The following is a 13011-nucleotide window of genomic DNA, read 5'->3' on the forward strand; positions in this document are numbered from 1 at the left end:
AAAGAGGGAGTGAAGCTCGCTCGCTCTCTCCCCCTCCACCCCCCTCTCCCAAAAAGAGCCAAAAGGATACGAGGAGGGGAAAACACACACACACACACCAATCTCCGAGGGGATGCCATTGAGGTGTGGCTTGTATTTAAATATCCAATATGTCAATGTAAGGGGAGTGGGTATGTATATAAAGTGCCGTTTGCATCTGATAGCTCGACGAAGCCAGCTATGAGAGGCCTGGGGAGATGGATGTGGAGGGGAAGCGGCACTTTGACTGAGCACAAGGTCAGGAGCGCGCTGCCCCACGCTCCCCGCCGCTGAGAAGTTCCTTGGACGCGAACAGACGTCGACTGCAGCTCCGCAGAGTTCGGAGCGAGCGAGCGAGCGAGCGCCGCCGAGTCGCCCGCGCCCGCGGCGGGGAGAGGCAGTTCGCGCCCCGCGGTCAGGCTCGGCCCCGCGCGCCCCGCCATGGCGGAGGTGGGGGGGGTCTTCGCCTCCTTGGACTGGGATCTGCACGGCTTCTCTTCGTCTCTGGGGAACGTGCCTCTAGCTGATTCCCCGGGTTTCCTGAACGAGCGTCTGGGCCAGATTGAGGGGAAACTGCAGCGCGGCTCGCCCACCGACTTCGCCCACCTGAAGGGGATCCTGCGACGCCGCCAGCTGTACTGCCGCACCGGCTTCCACTTGGAGATCTTCCCCAACGGCACGGTGCACGGCACCCGCCACGACCACAGCCGCTTCGGTGAGGACGCGGGGGGGAGGGACAGGAGGCGAGCGGACGGCGCGCTGGGGAGCCGACGGCTCGAGGCTGCGGCTTGGGGCCGGCGGACCAGCCGTTTCCGCCCCGCCCGGCGCTGTCTGGGCTCGTCGAGGCGGGAGGCCGCTGAAGACGCGGGCAGGCGGGAAGTGAGGGTGCGGACTTGAGCCGGGCTGTGGCGTCGGGGCGCCTGGCACCCTCGGATGCTCTCGGGAGGAGGCGGGGGCACCTTGAGATGCGGCCTCTCCTTTCTCCACCCCACCCTACCTCCTCCGGGAGCTAGAGAGATTGTTCTAGGACCTGGACGCTGCGCTTCCCCTTTCAAGGAAAGCAGGTGGAGCTGGGTGGCCGGATGGGGGGCGGGTAGGAGCATCCACCGAGGAGATCGGGGAACGTGGCTACAGCGAGAGGCTGAGCCTCGACGGCAGCAAGGTTGTCGCGGCAGATTACCTGTAGCAGGAGCCTTCGTCGGCCGTTGGACCCTGTGTGCGGACAGCCCGCGCCCAAGTGGCTTTTGGCCTATGCGGACGCGACAGCCTTGGCACCTGCCTGCCTCTGTGTTGCTCTGCCTGGGTTAGGGGCCAACCCAGACAGCACGGCGGGAGCTGGGTATTAGAGAAATTAGGAAAGCCTCCCAGTGGCCAGTGTGTAAGGGCACAAGCCCTGGGGCACATTTTGCCTGGGAGCTACCTCTGGACTCCTTGCCTCAGTGAGGAAACGATCCTGGGCCCACTCCCAGCCCCCCAAACAGGTGTCTCCTGGGCCCAGGGCAGAAAACACCCCACCTCTATCAAGGATTTTCTCTGCCTGTTCAAAGGGCACAGCTGCCTGTCTCACATGCAGAACACGATTAATATAAACCTTGATCTGGGACAGAGATCATTGTGTTACCAAGCAAATGTGTTCACTCCTCAATAATTTGGCCGTTTTTATTTTTAATTTCCTGTCCTCTACTAAACTATTCAGGTGCTGTGACAGCTACCCTTCCTTGGGTCCCAGCATCCCCCAGTGTCCTCGTTTCCTCCCCAAGGACCCTATAGGCCAAAGATACCTTCTGTTCCTAAGCCAGTGAGAAGTTTTGCCTACTGGCAGGTCTGACACCCTTCCCTCTCCCCCCCACCCCCCGCCCCAATCCTCCTCCACTGCCCCCAAACCTCCTCATCTTCCTATTCCCCATTTCTTGCTAGAGCTGCCTCCAAGAGCACCACGGTAAGAAGTCGGGGGTGGGGGGAGGGTGGGGGACAGAGGCCTGTAGCTGGGCAAGGCTAAGTCTAGCAGACAACTTGGGCCAGGGCTGGTCTTCCTTGCGGAACAAGCAGGAACCCTTATGAGGTCTATGTCATCTTAGAAAAATGTACTTGGAGAGCTGGAGTACAGTAGGTTGTGTGTGGGGTGGGAGTAATGGAGGGGTGCAGGTGTCTGTATAAACTTGCAGCAGGTCCTCAGAAGGGTGATAAGGTGGGGTGGGGTGAGGGGAGAGGGAGGGTTAACTTGGCTCCTTTCCCTTCCATTGCCAGTGACTTTGTAGTCCCATTTTGTTCCTCTTCAGAAGGAATGGGACTCCCACCCTGGCCTCAGAGCCCCCCAAAGTTCCCAGAAATGGCCTAAAGATATTGGGGTAGCTCATTCCTGAGCTATAGAAGAAAAATCCTGAAATGATGGAGAAATGTGAGGGGGGGGAGCACAGAGGTGGAGAAACTATGACTTTGACTCCCAGCAGCTACAAGTGTTTGTCTGACTCTGTGCCTAAGCTGAGCCCAATAACCTACAAGGTCAACGTAAATCAGTAATAGGCTCTTGGGATAAGTGGTCTTTAATTACCTCCCTAAGGACACATCTTGATTTCTTTTCTCTCTCAAACTGCTAAGGGTGTTAAGTTTAAGGAGAAACCAAAGGAAATAAAACTGGCAGGAGGAAGGGGTGTTTTCACTGCTGTTTAACTGACTGCTTCATTTTTGGGTTTTGCCTAAAACACACTCACTCACTCACTCACTCACAGAGACCACCTCTGCATCACCTTTTCCCTTCCCTCCTTCCCTGGCTTCCTGGCAGATCCGTGTATTTCTTGTAAAGGAAATGATAAGTGGTCAAAGCTGTCTCTTTGTAACATCCCTTACCAACTTTCAAGCACACATTTACTCTTCTTCAGTTTAGTTTTTGGCAAAGAAAGAGGTGGTGTTTGAGTTTGCTGACTCTTTCCTCGCTCCACATTTGAGTTAATCAGCCAGGGTATTCAATAAATCGAAACTTTAACATTCCATAAGTGCTTTAGCAGTCAACATTCCAGCAGGGTAAAATAGGCCAGACTTAAGATATAAAATATTATAGATTTCTGCTTGGGGGGGAGAGGTAGTCTCCAAAGGCCATGTAAAGTAAATAGCTATTTATTGTAATTGGAGAGCAGGGCCCCCAAGGATTACCCTGGAATCCATGCATTCAGAAAGAGTCAGGCTGAGCCCAAGAGCAGCCTCGACTCCAAATAATAACCTGTTGGCACAGCCTATGCTCCCCCTCTCCACCCATCCCCCATTCTGCAATCAGTAGCCAGGAGTATTTCAATCTCTGCCTGGCTGGTGGCGTTTACATGAGGTTCACAAGGATACTGACATTCCTGAGGGGCACCTGTGGGCTGGCAGAATAGAGCTTGGGAGCCAGATTGGAGGAGAGGCCTCTTGCCAGGTGGGATGGAACAGGCTCATGCAGCTGCTTTGGTTTTTGAGCTATCTGGTTCTTATTTGGCCAGGTACCAAAACAGCACTGCCTTGGCCCTGAAGGGCTGAAAGGATGGCTGAGGGCATTCAGGCGAGTTATGGAACTAGATTAAATGACATATTAGCCAGTCATCTAGCTAAGTTCTAAAGCAGTGGGACCCAGAACAGATTCATTTTGAATGAAGCCATGGGAGAGAAGGTATAAGAAGAGTCTGGAAATTATCAACACAGGCCAGAGCCTGAGGTGGGCAGGTCAAGATGAAGCAGAGTAGAGGGAGGTCCTGGGCTTTGAAGGGGGTGAAAGCACTGAGGACAAACTTTGTCTACTTAATACTTTGCTTCAACATTTTGCTGTTAACACCCCTCTCCAGCTGTAGTTGGGAAAATGTGAAACTGACTTATTTTCTCTCTCCCTTCACGCTGGCTGGAATTCAAGAGAAGGTTTAGGAATATCTGTTCCATCATCATGTGCCACTGGGTTCCCACAGTTTGAATCCAGCTAATAGGAAAGTTGGCAAAGGGAAATGATGCCCAAAGACAGCTGGGAAGGGATGATTCCAACTGTTAGAGACCCCTGGTTACTGGACACAACCCAAGTGACTTCCTGTATGATCTGTCCTTTGGCACCAGGGTTAACAGAGTTGGAGAAAAACCGTGGTGACTCAAAGGCCACACCTCTTGGGTTTCATGATTTGTTCTCACACCAGGTCTTGGATGGTGAGATCACAAGCTGCCCTCTGCTACTTAATGAGCTCAGGGTGGTCAGAGACATGAGATACTTAGTGAATGAGGGAACCAAGACTCAAAGCTCAGAAGTTAACTGCCTAAGCAAAGCAAAGAACTGAAGTCTCCAGCAGGTTGGTATCCCTCAATGTTTATCACCCAGAACTGAATCATGACCTGACTTCTCATTTCCTGGCCATACTGGCCACTCTCCTTTGAACACCCTTCTGGTTTTCTGTGGCCCTCTTTAAACACAGTAGAATTCAAAACTGCATTCTTACTGTGATCTGAGGCAGAGTAGAATGGGGCAACCCCTGCCCTTATGCCAGTTACTAGATCTCAATCAATATAGTCTTAAATCATATTAATTTTTATTTCCTTTTTTCTATTTGTTCATTGGCTTTTTAGTAATTTTTAATTTTTACATGACTAACTTCACATTAGCTTTTTAAAATCTCGTGACTCAGCCATACTGAGCTTACCTTGTTCAATCAGGTTCCATAAGCTGTTGTTGTGTATGTTTTGCTAAGCCACATCTCCCCATACCAAGATATATTTAATAAAAATGCACAGGAACACAAGAGTAGTCCAAAAGTCCAATGTTTTCAAGAAAATATACATAGCTTCCTGGAGTGGGGAGGAGTATGGAAATAAAAAGAAAGAAATAGATAAATTCATGATTAATACTTGAGGCTCACCCTCCCTCAACACAACTCCAAACACAAAACATCTTGGTTAACTGGTTTCTGGACCAAAGTGCAGGACTTTACATTTATTCTAATCAAAGCTTATTTTGTTGGAGTCAGCCCATTTTTCCATTCTCTTAAAATCTCTGGATTTTTATTGTTACCCTCTCAGCTGTATGTCTTCTGGAACTAGGGTAAACAGTCCCCATGTCCTCTTACAAGTCATTTATTAAAATGTTAAACAGGGCAGAACCAAAATCAGAACCCTGTTCAGTGTAACTAAAAGTCTTGGCCCACTAAATCAGTATCTGCTTAACCCCTACTTGGCACCAGGTAATTTTCCCCTCCCCTCCTACCATCTTTTGTCAATCTCCTTTTCCAAAACTCTTGTGTGTGTATGTGCTATGAGAGTTAGTAACCACCAGACTGAGAATAAAACTTGGAGGATGTCAATGCTAGAGGCCAGAGGCTATGCTTTGAGTGTTCTGTACAGTGGGAGCAGAAGAGAGTTACATTCTTTGAAAAGGTCTGTGTGTGCCCTAAAAGCTTCCATAACTGAACATCCACCCACTGGCCTGAATCACTGGGACTTTTCAGAAGACTTCCCGCTGGACTCTTGAACCTGATTTCAAAATTGTCCACTTAATTTTTTTTAAAGAGACCTTTAAGGAATCAGTCCTACTCCCTGTGTAGATTTCATAGAATATTACTACCCTTAAGAATTACATTTTTGGATAAGAAAGACAGCCAGATGTGAGCACATTTCATACCTTTGGATGCCTCTGGAGTCAGTTGTATCAAGTTTTAATCTATATGTTGAAAAATATGATTAGAGAATATCAAAAAGAAATCTAGTTGACCATTGCATCTGTATCCATATAATAGATGTGTTATGTTAGAACAAAATTGTGAAGTCGTCAGTATCCCCAGGATTTCAGTTCTGGTTCCTTTTTCCCTCTTAGTACTCAATGTCTTTTTTCCCCTCTGCTACTGCTGGGTAAATGAAAACGTTTTCAAATCCTCACCTCTAACTTTGTCAACTAAAGGAACATTTCTGAATATCTTCCTCTTCCCCTTAAAGTTGCAATATCTCAAATCAGTATCAAGTCTAATACTACCTGCCAACTCTTTGCCATAGATAGATTTAAAATCCACAAGAGAGAAGGGGAAAATGACAGGCTTGTCAGCCTGCAGCTGCACTGGCCAAAAGTACTTTTGAGGAGAAAGCTCTCACCAGGCCAAGTTTTGCTTCCTGCCATAGGACAGAGGAACAAACTTAGTGAGTGGCCTGTGTGGCCTTTGTTAGAGTCAGCTACAGGCAGTTGACAGCCTCATGTGGCTTTAGGGACATGGGAGCTAAGAGGGTACAAAACAAGTTCAGCCTAGAGGACAGCAAGGTAATGCTGTGAGCTCTGGGGAATCAGAAAGTGACTTTGGGAAGATATAGAAAGTTGGTCACATTGTTTCATTTCAAAAGCTGCCCTCGTATTTCTTGAAATGGTGGCGTTTAACAGTACCTTGAAATTATGAAGCTTTTGTAGCCAAAGTCTTCTCACAGTCTCTTCCTTATTATATGCCTAAGAGTTTTGAGTAGAGGCAGAGATTGTTCCCCATTTTACATATGGACTGACTGAGGCCCAGAGAGACTCAGTTTCTTCTCTGAGGTTCCCTCCTTGCTGCAAAAGATGGTTTCATCAGGTAATTCACCAAAGGCACATGGCGCTGGCCTTCAGTTGGGGATAAAGGACCAGCTCATGTCACCCGGACAGCTTTCTGTTAGCTTGATATCAGTGATGGAAATGGCATTCACTGTTTTGCTCTAGGAATTCTGGAGTTTATCAGCCTGGCGGTAGGGCTGATCAGCATCCGGGGAGTGGACTCTGGCCTGTATTTAGGAATGAACGAGCGAGGAGAACTCTATGGGTCGGTAAGTTGTTTGTTTGTTTGTTTGTTTTCTCTCAGAAGCTATTACCACCAGTGTTTGGATAATGTAAGGCAAAACATTTATCTAGCACTTGAAAGCACTTTTGTCAACTTTAAAGGATTAGTGTCTTCTAGTCAATTCTTGACTGCCCAGAAACTTGCTACATAACACTCTCACTCATTCAGTCCCCATGAAAACAGAAGCTTTTCTGTGGTATATTTGCTTCTGCCTTCTCCATTAGAGTGTCAGCTCATCTGATATTAATAGGAAGCTGTACTGGTCTGTCAGTAGATGGTAAGGGTTTGAGGCCTTAACCCTCCCAAGGAGTATATCTGACTTGTGATGGGTACCCAGAGGAGTAGCCAACTAGCTGGCACAAAAATAGGCAGTGAGAGCTGGCCTTGAGATTGAGGATTCTGAAATAAAGAACAAAGTCTTTGATGTCCAAATTGCTTCAGCTGAATCCCAAAGGCCAAACGAAGCAAACAAACAAATGAAGAGTGAGGATTCCAGGGTCTGGTGACAGCCCTAAGTCCCCAGCTAGGACTGGATTGGCTGCAGCACATGTTCTCTATTCTGGAAGCCAGCCCAGAGCTGGGGAATGGTGAGTGACTTTGCTGATCTTAACCCTTCTGGGGGATCCTAACTCCTGGCTTTGGCTTTTGAGTCACAGAGCATACTTTTTGGCTGCCTGCATCCCATGAAATCAGAGCACATTCTTCTCTGACACCTAAGAGATAGGCCTGTCCCCAGCACTCAGTATCGGCAACCCCAGCAAGTAGTATTGTGGCTGAATCAAGTGTGAGAAGGGATAGAGGCAAGAGACCGAGGAGTTGCCAGCTTGAAGTAGCCAGATTGGAGGAACTTCTCAAGGAGATTTTTTTCCTGAGCTTTCCAACTGACAGGCCCTGAGACCCTTCATTAGGAGAGATCACAGCTCGCCTCCCATGGAGCTTTATATAGATCTGAGACCTTTGCCTGTCAGTTGATGTGGTTGACGGCAATCTCAATGGATTTGAACATCTTTAGCCCTAAATAGGGAGAAAGCTCAGAGGTGTCAGTTGGCATTGGGAGGCAGAAATTCTCAGGTTCAGAGTGCCAGGTGAGCCCATCTTTTCCAGTCTCTTGCTTTCAGAATCTCACCTGAAAAATTTTTGCGTGACTCATGAAAGAGGGTGAAAGCAATACAAACAAGACTGTTTCATAGTATTTGGAAAGAAGATGTCTCAGTAATACCGGGAGATAGGCCTGAAATTTTCTAATATAAATGTGCTATTTATTATTTTAGTTTTTCCACCAGCAAGCTGGGATGGGAGAAATAGTCATATAATGGGCTCTGCTTTATTTTCTCACCCTCACAGAAGAAACTCACACGTGAATGTGTTTTCCGGGAACAGTTTGAAGAAAACTGGTACAACACCTATGCCTCCACCCTGTACAAACACTCGGACTCGGAGAGACAGTATTATGTGGCCCTGAATAAAGACGGCTCACCCCGGGAGGGATACAGGACTAAACGACACCAGAAATTCACCCACTTTTTACCCAGGCCAGTAGATCCTTCTAAGTTGCCCACCATGTCCAGAGACCTCTTCCGCTATAGGTAACGGACCCCTAGTGTGACCTCTGTGACCCACATACTCTGCGGCCACAGTTGTCCCTGGAAGCACTATACTCATAGCTTTTCAATCCTCTTTCCTATCAATTTAGATAACAAAGAAGCACTTACTGTTCAACTCCACCCAGCTGTTCCCTCATTGTTCAAAAGTATATATCAAGGTTGGGTTATTTTGGGGAGGGGTGTGGGGGGATGGGGAGGTCTAGAGGGAATCTTGTATATACTTTTTTCTTTACTCATGTTCTTTCCCCTGAGGTGGCACAAGAAAGAATGGGGCCCCCTACCAAGGGCCAGAGGTGTCTTGCCCCACAATCTACCCAAATACCTTAAAGTGGGTAAATGAAAGACCAAGGAATCTGCCATAGATGCTACCTACAGAGCTTTGGAGAAGTCTCATTAAGAAAATCCTTGGGGCTCCAGCCCTACTGCAAGCCATTCTTGTATTGGCTCTGCAGATTTATCATCTGTCCTGACATGCAGTTTTCCTGATGTTGAAAGTGGGAGATGGGGTAGGTTGTAAGAAAATGATATTAAAATGTAAGCATGGATACTGTGCATAAAGACAAACTATTTATGAAATGTATATGCTATTTATTTTATATATTTATTTATTTCAAAATAATTTTATTTTTAATGAGAGATGCTATGACTGGATTTTCATCAGAAAGAATAAGGTCCTACTGAAACAGGATAAATGAGTTATCAAAGGCTTTTATTGGCAATAAAATTGTCTTTATATTGTAACCACTGTCTAACTCTATTGATTTGCACACTTAGTAAGATTAGAAGGTTTGTTGGCTTCTTTTGCTACTCATTAGAATCTCTTGATGTTGGCATCACACTGCCTAGCCTAGGTGACTCACTATCTACAATACTAGCATTATCTAGGAGCCCTATCTGAAGTTCTTTCTGGTTCTGTGACTTTACACTTAGTGGTGAATCAAAGCTTCAGAAAGGCCTGGACCATCAGCTCTTATGGAAGCTCCCATTTGTGCTTAGGACTAAGCATAGAGAAACCCTCCTTTGGAATTTGGTTAGGGCCCAAAGCCCAAAAGTCAGCAACCCTAATTGGTGGCTTCTTACTTAACATATGAAGATGAGGTAATTTGAAATAAACAGCAATCAATAGGGAGAATGATCTTTTGAACCAGTCAACCTTCCCTTCCAGAGGTGTTCTCCCACTCTCTCTCTAAACCCCTACCCCTATCCTCCTCCAGTGTTTCTCCTAGAGAGTTCTGGGAATCTGTTAACACATTTTCCTAAAGCAACAGTTCTTAGAGTATATGGTCTTTTCACCAGCAGCATCATCTGGGTCCTTGTGAGAAATGGAAATTATCAGGTCCTACCCTAGACCTCAGAGAAGGCACTGGCACCCTATTCCAGTACTCTTGCCTGGAAAATCCCATGGACGGAGGAGCCTGGTAGGCTGCAGTCCATGGGGTCGTGAAGAGTCAGACATAACTGAGCGACTTCACTTTCACTTTTCACTTTCATGCATTGGAGAAGGAAATGGCAACCCACTCCAGTGTTCTTGCCTGGAGAATCCCAGGGACGGTGGAGCCTGGTAGGCTGCAGTCCATGGGGTCCCAAAGAGTCGGACACGACTGAGCGACTTCACTTTCACTTTTCACTTTCATGAATTGGAGAAGGAAATGGCAACCCACTTCAGTGTTCTTGCCTGGAGAATCCCAGGGACAGCGGAGCCTGGTGGGCTGCTGTCTATGGGGTCGCACAGAGTCAGACACGACTGAAGCAACTTAGCAGCAGCAGCAGCAGCAACCCCAGACCTGCCAAGTCAGAATCTCTGGGGGTGAGGCCCAGCCATCTGTATATTAACAGCCTTCCAGAGGATCCCTGTGCACAACAAAGTTTGAAACCTAGTACTCTAAAAGAATAATTTTCAGAAAGAATTCTTTTTGTATCTGAATGACTTATACATGAAGTTTTAGGATAACTTCAGTCCATAAAAGAAGAGTAGCTGTAGTTGAAGTGGGGAAGGTATTCCTGGAGCTCTCTCTTCTCCAGAACAGCCTCTTAGATATCTTGCTTTAAGATCCCTGACCCCTTTACTGATAATTACTGAGGTGGGAGTATAGGGCTGTTTGCATTTTCAAAGTAAATGCTGTCTGGACACAAGAACCGAAGGAATAAAAGTCTCATTGGCACCCTGGCACCATGAAGTACTGGTGGTAGAAGGTTTGGGGTTAGGATAGTTTCTCCTGATGCTCCTCAGTGACATCCACTATTTTCCCAACTGATTGGTGAAACAAATAGTTTAGATAGCAGCTCACTTAAAGTCAAAACCATAAACTCTATGGAAGTTCATTCAAATCTAAGTACCCAAAAGAGAATACATACATGAAAGAGCAAATAAGGCTGTATGATAGAAAGTGCTAAGTTGCACCATGTATGTGATTACAGACTAAAGTGCTTGCCAATGGAACCACCAAGGCAGAGATCTCACAGGGCTGGGGTGAGTAGAGGAAGTTTCCTAAAAGGGGTAATGTCCCGCTTTGAAGAACCAACAGGGTTTGGAGAGCCAAGAGGCTGATGGCAATGTCTGTGTTGGGCTACAGGGAAGAAACACCACCTCTAGAGGTCTCTGGGAGGAGGGTAAAAATCAGCTGTGTGACATTTTTTATCACATTTTTAATGTGCATCACACCTTTATTTTAAAGCCAAAATTTTACCTATATTCTCTATGGTCAGCTACCTAGATACATAGCCCCAACTTCTGAGGGCTTGTGAGATAAGTGAGATCTGTTTTAACCAATAGGAACCAGGCACTTCCCTGTGAGTAGAGCGAGTATTATTCTAGCAAAGCACTTGACATGGGCCTGGCAAGACCGCAAGCACCATACTACAGGGTGGGATTTACAAGGAAAATGCCAATGTAATGAAAAGGAAAATATTCCAAATCCTAGGGTCAGGACTTACCTTTTTCCTCTGGGTGGAAGTAGAGGGCAAAAGAACAGAAGGATCCCAAGATGCAGAAGGAGGTCATATGGGAGGCATTCTTGGAACTTTAGGAATAACAATGAATAGGGCACGTTGCTAGAAAATGTCAACAGGCATCTGTTCTCTTGGTCAGAAAGAGGGAAAAGATAAATTCTGGAAATGAAAATATAAGATGGATGACCTAGTACCACTAGATCAATCAGCAGCTAATGACACCATATCCCCTAAGTGTTAAAGTAATGGATTTTGTGCCAACCTAGAGGGGATTGTAGAGTCATAAGCTCTGGACCTCTGGTTTTGGATGAAAACATGCACAGAGACAATTTCTTTTCATCCCCTCCCAGTGTTTAGGGTGTTCCTGGAACAAAACAAACATGTAGGAAATGTTTGTTGAATAAACAAATGGTTGGTTGAAAGAATGAATGAGTAAATGAGTGAATGGACAAAGACATAGAAACTTTTAGCAAAGAGGTATATGATGCAAATGCCAGGCTAGAGAGAGCAAATGCATTATATAACAATCATCTGAACTATTAAGTTTCCAGTACACTTAAATATGCACGGTGACAAACTAGACTCTATCTTAGGAAAGATAGTGAATTCCCTGTCATTGGAAGTGCTTGAGCTGAGGCTAGACAAACTTTTGACAAGGATATTTTATCATTTGCATGGAACAAGGTGAATGTTAGATACAAGTGACAGAATGTGGTGGCATTATTTATGAACTACATACTCCATGGGACCCCCAGATTTCTCATGAGCACCTGTAATGTTTCAAGAAAGAGTGTTATAATATCTAGGAATGCTACAACTTCTATACACAACTGCTATTCCAGACCAAGAGAAAGACTGTACACCAGAGGTTCCAAACTTGGAGTTCACAAGGTCCTTAAAGGTCCACAGAAGGCCCTTTGGGCCTGAACTCCCAGAATAGTATGCAAATTTTTATGTGTACATACACTTAATCTTCCATTAGTTCTCAAAGTTTCCTCGCAAATGTTAGGAACCACTACACTTAAGTTTGGCGACAGAGAGGTGGGAGTGAGGGTAGGGAGGAGCTGGGCGGGCTTCACTGCCCAGTGGCTCTGAACAAAGTTCAACCCAGGACCAGCCCTGACAACATTTCTGATGGCAACAAGACTCTTTCCCCTCCCTGTGCAGGCCTCTTTTCACCTCGACTGCTACAGCCAAATGTTGTTCATGGTTAAGAAACAATGAGAGACTGAACCCACCAGGTCCAGACACAAGGAGCTTATCAGAGCCATCAGAGGAAACTCCCTCCTCAAAGGAATTTAATCAAAGGCTTAAAATAATAAAATAACCCAAGTTTATATTACCTTCAGGTCACTGTGGTGCTCTGCCACTGCATCCCTGGCTACATAGAAATCCAATTCAGGTTCCAGGCTCTAGTGGGACCGCAAGTGACACAGGCTTTGTCCAAGTTGCCTAGAGCACAGGCTTCACCTTCCTCCTCCTGACTCTTCAGCTGATCTTTGGAGACTGCTGCTTTCCTTCTCTCTGGAGTAGCTGGAGCTACACTGCCTTTCCCCAGCACTTCGTGAACAGGGAGCTGTTGAGGAGGAATGTGGAGGGTTAGGGAAAAAGGGACCAGTGAGGAAAGACACTGTGTTTTGGAAACACAC

At 46.4% G+C, this 13011-nt stretch overlaps 1 protein-coding gene across 1 annotated transcript; it reads left to right on the plus strand.

Annotated features, from left to right (window-relative positions):
- Positions 1–373: 373 nt before the first annotated feature.
- Positions 374–8646, plus strand: FGF16 (fibroblast growth factor 16). The gene is made up of 3 exons (XM_065915895.1): positions 374–733; positions 6692–6795; positions 8154–8646. Exons 1-3 carry the CDS (start codon positions 460–462, stop codon positions 8397–8399), a joined length of 624 nt encoding a protein of 207 aa, XP_065771967.1. The 5' UTR covers positions 374–459; the 3' UTR covers positions 8400–8646.
- The last annotated feature ends 4365 nt before the right edge of the window (positions 8647–13011 follow it).

Source organism: Muntiacus reevesi, chromosome X, assembly GCF_963930625.1.
Source record: "Muntiacus reevesi chromosome X, mMunRee1.1, whole genome shotgun sequence".
Classification (NCBI taxonomy): domain Eukaryota; kingdom Metazoa; phylum Chordata; class Mammalia; order Artiodactyla; family Cervidae; genus Muntiacus; species Muntiacus reevesi.